The sequence below is a fragment of the Erigeron canadensis genome, chromosome 7 (genome assembly GCF_010389155.1).
Source record: "Erigeron canadensis isolate Cc75 chromosome 7, C_canadensis_v1, whole genome shotgun sequence".
Lineage (NCBI taxonomy): Eukaryota > Viridiplantae > Streptophyta > Magnoliopsida > Asterales > Asteraceae > Erigeron > Erigeron canadensis.
The window spans coordinates 21,435,966-21,445,024 of record NC_057767.1 but is presented as its reverse complement, the minus strand read 5'-3'; the positions used below and the strand labels follow the sequence as shown (position 1 = coordinate 21,445,024).

The 9,059-nt window shown below is 33.3% G+C and overlaps 2 protein-coding genes across 2 annotated transcripts; one reads left to right on the top strand and one right to left on the bottom strand.

Annotated features, from left to right (window-relative positions):
* Window positions 1–211: 211 nt before the first annotated feature.
* Window positions 212–2,481, top strand: LOC122608305. The gene is made up of 2 exons (XM_043781396.1): window positions 212–1,122; window positions 2,076–2,481. Exons 1-2 carry the CDS (start codon window positions 506–508, stop codon window positions 2,140–2,142), a joined length of 684 nt encoding a protein of 227 aa, XP_043637331.1. The 5' UTR covers window positions 212–505; the 3' UTR covers window positions 2,143–2,481.
* Window positions 2,482–3,705: 1,224 nt separating this feature from the next.
* LOC122607401 (protein LIKE COV 2) lies at window positions 3,706–8,858 on the bottom strand. The gene is made up of 7 exons (XM_043780367.1): window positions 8,570–8,858; window positions 6,529–6,581; window positions 6,332–6,441; window positions 5,290–5,457; window positions 4,689–4,786; window positions 4,128–4,254; window positions 3,706–4,024 (listed from the first exon to the last, which is right to left on the bottom strand). The coding sequence occupies exons 1-7, from the start codon at window positions 8,708–8,710 to the stop codon at window positions 3,924–3,926; spliced, it is 798 nt and encodes a 265-aa protein (XP_043636302.1). The 5' UTR covers window positions 8,711–8,858; the 3' UTR covers window positions 3,706–3,923.
* Between the last annotated feature and the right edge of the window lie 201 nt (window positions 8,859–9,059).

Sequence of the window (9,059 nt, the reverse complement as noted above, 5' to 3'; positions counted from 1 at the left end):
CTTTTATTCACCTTGGCATCCGTATTGGTAGCAATATGAATAGAGTTGCGAACTGGGATTTCTTGTTTGACATTTTTAAAACAAGGCTGTCGAATTGGAAGGCGTCTTGCCTTTCCTTGGGAGGGCGCGTTACTCTAATCAAATCTGTTCTGGAAAGTCTACCCACGTACTATTTTTCTTTGTTTAAAGCCCCGGTTAAAGTTATTGAAGGTTTGGAAGGAATTATTAGGCGGTTTCTTTGGGGAGGGAGTGACGACTCAAATAAGATTCATTGCGTAGTCTGGGATCGGATGGCGTCACCTATTAATGTGGATGATCTAGGGTTTTGTAAACTTGCTGATTCAAATATAGCTTTATTATCTAAGTGGTTTCGGAGATATCGGATGGAACCTGAGGGTTTATGGAGGCAAGTTATAAAGGCTATACATGAAACTAAGAGTTGTTGACTGCTATTCCTGCGAACAAAACTGTGACGGGGGTGTGACAAAACGTTGTTAAAACTATCATGAAAACAAGAGTGGCAAACGTTAACCTTATCAATCTTTTCAGAGGCAAGTATGGAGATGGCTCCCAAATCATATTTTGGCTAGACCCCTGGATTTGCGACGTATCCCTTAAGGAGGAGTGCCCGATTCTGTTAAAAAAAGATAGAGATAAAAAGTGTTTAGTTAGAGAGAAATTTTGTTTTGTTGTTGAAAGTTTTGTTAGCTTTGAAACTGATATCGTCGAAGGCTTGCTCGAAGGTGAATCGGAAGAAAGAAGGAAGCTGAATAGAATCTTGGCTGGTCATCCACTTAAAGAGAATAGGGACACCTGGGTATGGATTGGAAACAACAAAAGTGGTTTCAATGTTAAAGCGGTCAAGGAATTCTTAAGAAAAGATAAGGACTATAGTGACAGATTTGTGTTTAGCTGGTCTAAATGGGTGCCGAAGAAAGGAAACATCTTCATGTGGAGACTGGCTATGGATCGGCTGCCCACACTTGAGGCTCTTAAAAAGAGGAATTGTGTTCCAACTTGGGGACATGCTGCCTATGTCAGTTCGATGAAACAATCGAACACTTGTTTTGCTCATGTACGATCTCCATGGAGATTTGGCAGAAGATTGGAACGTGGTGCAAGGTACCTCCCATTTTCCTTTTCTCTGTTAAGGACTTGTTCGAGTGGTACCAGCAAGGAAGACATAAAAAAAAAGGAGGAAGTAATAAAAGGCATTGTTTTTGCTACCGGTTGGTGTTTGTGGAAAGCTCGAAATGATAGGAAGTACAATAATGGCGATGTTAACACGGAGAAGATTTTTCAAGACATTAGATTGATTGGTTTCATTTGGTATAGAAGTAGAAAAAAGAATTGTACGATTAACTGGGATAACCGGTGTAATTTTGTATTGCCTTAAAAATTTGTACAGTTTGCTTCATCACTTTTTGGTGATGTAGGCCATGTGAATAAAAGTTAACTTTCAAAAAAAATATATATAAACTGATTTAATAAAAATTGACACTTCTACTTAACAATCAATTGATTTGATGGATTCAAAGTTTGTTGATATGCAAATTTGATAAGATCTGACTTTGAGATGTCATTAGCTCTCTTATCTATTAAAGAGTTTATAACCTTTAATTAATAAGTATTACTTACATTTTCAAGATGAGAAAAGTCAAATGATCCCTCACATTTTAGTTTTTAACACCTAATAGACTTTCCTAAATCATTTGGGTCAAACTTTCCAATTTTCTTAATTACCACATTTAATGATCAATATAAGTTTAATAACAATTCGATTGAGTTTTTTTACGTCATATCTAATCTCCTCGCTTCTATCATCCTCGATAACAAAAATTGAAAGGGAAAAATTACAAAGAAAAATGACTTTTTTTTTTAAGATTATACTAGTTTGGTAAATATTTCTGAAACTAGACTAATATGGTAAATAAGTTTCTTCACTATACTACTTTGGAAAAAAACTTCAAGATATGTTTATCTCGTTGCATTGTATTCTACTAGTTGATATAAAATCAGCTCATCGGTATATCATTAATATTCATCTAGTAATGAGACTTATCACAATGCTACAGGGATTTGCAGAACTTGAATATGGAATGCTCCGTTACATGGGAGCAATTGCTGTGTTACGTGGTATGAGTTTGTAGGCTATATAGCTCAAGTTTTGTTAAAGGATTCAGAAAAGTGGCTTCTCCAGTTTCTGTTGATTTTAAGAAATATGGTGCTAAAAGACTTGCAGAAATACAACCACCACCACCAACAAGACAGATATAGAAATGAAGAACAAGACATTACCTATGGGAATAAAACAAAACTATAACCACTTTGGATATCTGAAAGGGGCATTCTAACTGAAATTTTGCCTTTTTTTATTTTTTTTTTCTTACCTTTTCTTTGCATAGAGATAGAGAGAGTAATTCTGATACATTAACTTATGAGGAAACTGATTCGGTTTATGTTTTATCTCTAATGTATCAGTGGGTCGAAAGTTGCCCAAAGTTAAATTTTATTCTTTAAAACTTCTTTATGCTCCTCCCTCTCATTTCCCACTTCTGTAATCCAGTGATCCATGTATGAGTTGCACGCTACACTAATTCGGAAATTCTTGGAAAGTTTCTCTTTCATTGCATGATGAACAGCTGGTTGATGATATTCCTGTCGAGAAGCTACTTATCCATGTTGTACCTGTTGACATCATATGCACTCCAACCCAAGTTATCTTTACCAACACACCCATCCCGAAACCTCAAGGTTTAGTGTCTTATCATCTAAAATTACACAATGCACGCACACAGTTATCAGTGTAGGCATAAATCGATCATGTGGTTTTCTCATGTCATTATGTTTTCCAATTCATTTACTTCATAGCAACTTCAATAGCTAAATATATGAAAGGGTCATTTGGGTTATGAATGATCTCTAATATGTCAAACAGAGAAACAAAGTAAATATATCTTTGATACTAATTATGTTATAAAATGGACTACTAAATTTTGAACAACCCGTGTATTTTATCATCTCTATTATGTTAGGTATTTATCGGGACAAATTGTCACCTGAGAAGCTGGGTCAGATTTTGGTTCTTAGAGAACTGAAAGCCAAAATCGAAAGAGAAACTGGGCAGAGACTTCCTAGTGGCCCTTCCGGAAAATTGCCTCCATACTGCTAAAAGAGGAAGAAAGCGATAGTTTACTTTTTACATTCCGAAACAAAAAATGCAGAACGATTTAATAGGAGTTTATTCTTTTTGTAAATTGTTCTTATGTTGTAAATGAATAGCTGATAGTTAACTTCTTCAAAAAGATACCGTTACCTTTTCGTGTGCACAAAAATGCTACGCGGATTTGTTTCCTTCATTTGTCATGTACACTTTTTCTTCATGATGCATACATAGCTTTTTGCAGTTCCAAAAGAAGAGGTTGCAATGATCACTTCTTAGAAGAACTTTTTGCAGACATAGACCATGATGATTTGATTATACCTTTATTTCTGTTGAAGTAAATTCATCTAAATAGAACGCACTTATACCTTTAAACTCAACATTAATCTTTTTATCATCAAATTACTTACGAACTTGCCACATATGCTCTTAATTGGTAATTTTCAAAATATGTTCCTAGAATTCAAAATTAAAATGGAAGTGTGCTCTAGACCAGCAACTTCATACATGAACTAAAAAGCATAGAGTAGGGTCCATACAAGTAAAATGTAACACAAACAGATACTATTAATTTTGTATATTTGACTTTTTACAAAACAAAAACAATGCATCGTGCCTGCTACTAAATATGTCGTAATCGTAATCACTACATGCCTAGACATCCAACTATAGGGATGAATACAAGAATACAAACTTTTCATTTGATTCATAAAAGAATTGCAGAATATATTGGTTACAAAGTCATCCAGGACACCAAGTTCTACATCATTCTGTTTAGAGGAACTCTATCATTTGCGCGTGTGACCCGCTCTATCGGAGATATCGACTGTGGCATCGACATACCCACCGAAACGATAATTTCTGAAACAATCAATAGAAAGCATGTGAATACAAAGGGACTAAAAAGGGCTTGTCACATGAAATTTTACTCAAAGACCATGGATGCAAAAAAAAGTGAAGATACCAATGCCTTCTCGGATGGACAAATTTGGTCTTATGATTTCTTCAGAGTTGACCAGAAAAACATCACCTATGTAGAGATGGTTTGTAGGGACATAAACACTACATAATAATTCATCTCCATTTTCCCTCTGCAAGTAAGTGATATGAAAATCAGTTCAGGATCACAAGAGCAATACGTATTCAATGGCCCAATGTTTAGAATTCTTATTTATCACCAAAATGTCTCTAATGAATACTGGGTATATTGTTAACATGTGCTACTAAAACTCTATCTCAAATAGCATAATTATTGTCATTCTTCAAACAAACAATTTTATCTTTGATACTCGCATGCAAAATTAATTCACATTATTTATCCTCGCATCAAGATAATAGGACCCGCCATAACAATTTTATTTTTTGATACATCATACATGAAACTGTTTAAACTGCTGTACTTCTTGTACGATATAACCTTAGCCTTTTTGGACACACAACAAAGTATCCACCTAGGATATCAAAAATTCTAATAGCAAAAGTTACTTTAGTTATTGAAAAACAGATATGATAAGAACTAGAGTACCTGGAGAACAACTGATGATGTGATGAACCCAAAAGCATATTCTCCCAGACGAGGATGACGAATGATGGCAACCTCCTTAAATGCAGTGGTGTTCTGATCTGTAATCAGAAGAAATAACAATAAAATTTGATTAAGAAACTAATAACGACAAAGCATCTAAAGTCTGCATGTGACAAAAAAAGGCAGGTCACAGGGATTGGACAACGAGGTCTGAACGAGCAAATTATGTGGTCAAGCTGGGACAAAACATACTTAAATAGTCACTTAAGTTAAAGTCCATAATGACATAACTGATTAAGGAAAAACTTAAAGAACTCGGAGGAAACATTAGGGTAACTTCTTAAACCAATACCACACAGCAAAGACATCATGCATTGTCTTTGTGCTCCATGCAAGACTAAAATTTTTAAGAAAAAAAATCCTATAAAGTTGATTAAGTAGGATATTTTAGTTTTATTAAATCCTTACCATCTACTAGTGTAAATATCCAACACAACGTACTTCTATCAGTTTAATTAATACAACACAAACTAATAACTATTTATAGCCTCTCTATCAATCTTGTTAATTATAAATGGTAAATGAATGTCACCCAGACTACCTGGAGAAATAGCAGCACTAATTTGTTTCGATGCTGAGTATATGTGTTTTACAAAAGGCATCCTCTTTATAAGCCACTCCCCCACCCAGAAGACAGTGGCACCCATCCATGATGAAGCAAAGATGCCAACAAAGAATATAAAGATCAGCGATGTAAGAAATCCAAGACCTGCATGATTGAAAGCAAGAAAATAATGAAATTATATGAAGTAAAATATACATAAATCATACCTGACAATGGGTAGCCCCTAACTTAAAATATACTAATCTAAACGAACACTGAAATAAGAAGAAAGACATAATATTCGACTGAATAATCAGAGACAGATATTCAGCTGTAATAAAAGGAAGATACTCTATGAATTAGTGTTTCGAAGTTCTTTAGTTATGTGTGTTGTCTAAAGTTGTAATATTTAGATGAGCATATGGTTTTACTTTCGAAGTGCCTTTGTTACATGTGTTTAAAGTTATAATGAGCATATGGTTTAAGTAGTAGAAAATTTTGATTATCTAAAAATATGAAAGATGCAGTGACAAAAGAGACATCTTATTGTGAACAAAAGAAAGTCTTTATGAAATGGAAGTCATAGTCTGCAAATATTGGGTTCAAAGAAAGAGATGAAAGTAACTTATTTCACCGCTACATGATCAGTTTGTTGCAAACTAGCAATTGGTATGAAACTGATTATCCATAACGAATTATCTGAGTTTTGACCCCCTAAAAGGATATCAGAGATAGAACCAAAGGGTCTTTGGCCTAGAGGTATTAGAGGTGACCAATCAACTAAAAGGTAACTGGTTCAAGTGCCATCGAGAATAAATGTGTTAATAACGGTGTGGCATGTGGATATGTACCTTTAACTAAAGAAGTTATTCATAAACTGAATACTGCCACTCAATAATAGTCATACATTTAAAATCTAAACACCTCCACATGCACTTACGATTTGATGGTCTTGCAATCTTTACCGATATGAACCAAATTTCATAAAGTTCTTAGGCAGAGAAACTGTAAAGTGAACAGTATAAAAAAGATGACTCACCAAATATTTCAACACCAAGTCTTTCATAGATGGGACTGAAAAAACTATCAAAAAACTGTACAATCCACCATGTTATAAAGAATGTAACAGCCACCGGAAAAAGAACAACACTGAAACACTCCAAAATAAATGCAAGTTAGCGGACACATAAAACAGCAACAACAACCAGAATAACACATGAAAGGGTCAAGATATACCATCCGGTCATAAATTTTTTTGAAACCCAACTCTGAAGAACAGCATAACAAGCCTGTCCAAAAATCAAATCAATGTCAAATCGTAAACATAAGATCTGTCATCTGTGCCTCGCATACAATAAAATTACTTGCAAGGAGTTCAGCAAAAAACCTGAAGACATCTATTGCTCTAAAACTATCTGTAGTGTGCCCAAGTTTATTAATATTATCATTGCATGTACTCGTCAAAAAACTTCCTAATATATGTATCAGACTTTCAAAGCTTACTATTGTATAAATATTGCAACTTAATATACAGAAATCAGTAGCCTGATGCTTATTTTTTACATGCAGGTAGATTCAACTTTCAGAAACTAAGTGTTGAATGTACTGTAACCAGATACACCAAAGTAACTTCAGTGTTGTAAATATCGGATTTATCGGCCGATATATCGGTTATCGGCCCTTCACCGATAAGAAAAATGACTTACTTATTGGGCAATTTATCGTTTTGGTCAAATTTCGGTCAAAAACTCGGCACTTATCGGTCAATATAGGCACTTATCGGTCAATATCGGTAAAAAAAATTGACCAAATATTTTTTAAAAAAAAAAACGGGTTTTTATCAAACATTAGGGTTTATTACTTTCTTTAATTCAAATTTTTGTAGCTAATTTTTATTTAATTCTTTAATTTTTGGTTTAATCTTTAATAATCTTTTAATTTCTAGTTGTAAATTGTAATTAATTTCTTTACTACAGTTTTTCCCTTTTGAATATAGTCTATAGATACTTAAATTTCAAAACTTTAATTGTAATTATTTTCTTTTCTATAGTTTTATATTCAAATTATTGATGTGTTGCATTACAAATTGTTTATTTGTTAGTATATATATATATATATATATATAAATTTTTGATAAATTCCTTTACATTTTAGGGAATCCGATATATCCTATTTATCGCTTATCGGGTTGGCCGATAATAAACCGATAACCGATATTTACAACCTTGGTAACTTTACAGTTTCAGGATGCACAATACATAAATAATAGTTAGTTTAAAAACTCTGAAACATAAGAACTTGGAGAATACAACAGTAGTTTTAGTAAAATGTATACACTATAGCATAGTTTTCCCTTTTTTCTTGAATGCCAGAAAATTGCCGAGATAAAAAAAAAAGGGTAAATGCTGAATAACTAACTCATATTCCAGTTCCTCTCACATATTTATTGATTGGATTTCTAAGCAACACATCCTATAACGGCTTCCCTAATTTGTCATTTTAGTCATTTGTAACTGTAATTCAACTTGAAACATTTGCTAGAATATCAAAACATCTGTATTAGCACATTTGAGGATGTGAGACAAAGAGAGAGAATTCGAGACATGCTGTTAGTAAGAACGTTAAGACAAGCCAAGGAACATACAGATTACATCAAAACGCTTTTCACTTTTGAAAACGAATACCAATACACGTCAAACAACCATAAACAAGCAGACATTTTAACCAATGGACGCATTTATACAAAAGAAACCAATTACGCTTACATTACCAGTTACAGAAAAAAGCTTTATCATTAAAAGTTATCCAACTCAACTCCATTTGTACAAGTTCAGTACCAATTCAACGATCCAAACTCAATGCGAAAACAACATCGAAAGTTAACAAACGGCATTACAAGAACCCAAAAGTCATCTAACTTGAGGCTATCAACGTTCGACTTGTATCATTTTCAATCACATTTACTAAATATATACTTTAAAACTATCGTTAATACGTTCAGACAAGCATAATATCATAAATAACCACCCCTAAAAGTAGTAAGTATATATATACACAATTGATAAAGTGATTAAAACCCAAAAAGCCTAAACGGGCATGACCGATTTATGCATAGGACAAAGTGGGCGACCGCATAACCCAATTTTTCGGGGACACGTAAATCCTTAGGGCTGTAAATGGGATCTATATCTGATAATAGGGGCAAAATACTATTACTAATAATACTACTATTTCTAAAAATAGAAAAAAAAAATAAGTGAAAAAGAAAGAGAAAGACCTTGCGAGTGGAGGAATTGGGAGAATTAGGGGGGGATTTAACATTATCTTCAGAATCTTCAACAATAATGTCATGTTCATTTTTTAACATTATGTGTTGACTATTACTACTACTTGATTCCTTTGAACCGCCTTCTGCCATTTTTAGTAATGAATCTGATTTGGGGAGATGACCGGAGAAACGATCGGATGGGTTTTTTTTTTTATAATTATTTGTTTATTTATATTTTATATGTATGTATGTATGTGTATCTATTGAAGATACGAAAACAGTTGGAAAAAGAGGAGACTGAGCCGATCTATCTGTATTAATTTTGGGCTGCTTTGAGTAGAGTGGAAGTTTAGAGGTTTCTAATCTTTATTTTTGCACCTTCATTTTTCAATCATTTCTATCAAGTATCAACTACTACTATCTTTTATAATACGACGACTAGTACATAAAACAAAAATATTAGTATTTCAAAATTTAACAATTTAACATAAATTTTATT

Coding starts and splice junctions, on each gene's coding strand:
- LOC122608305 (XM_043781396.1), top strand. CDS start 506: ATGAAAACAAGAGTGGCAAACGTTAACCTTATCAATCTTTTCAGAGGC. Junction 1,123..2,075: donor AGATTGGAACGTGGTGCAAG/GTACCTCCCATT, acceptor ACAATGCTACAG/GGATTTGCAGAACTTGAATA.
- LOC122607401 (XM_043780367.1), bottom strand. CDS start 8,710: ATGGCAGAAGGCGGTTCAAAGGAATCAAGTAGTAGTAATAGTCAACAC. Junction 5,458..6,331: donor ACTTGGTGTTGAAATATTTG/GTGAGTCATCTT, acceptor TCAATCATGCAG/GTCTTGGATTTCTTACATCG. Junction 4,025..4,127: donor GTCCATCCGAGAAGGCATTG/GTATCTTCACTT, acceptor TGATTGTTTCAG/AAATTATCGTTTCGGTGGGT.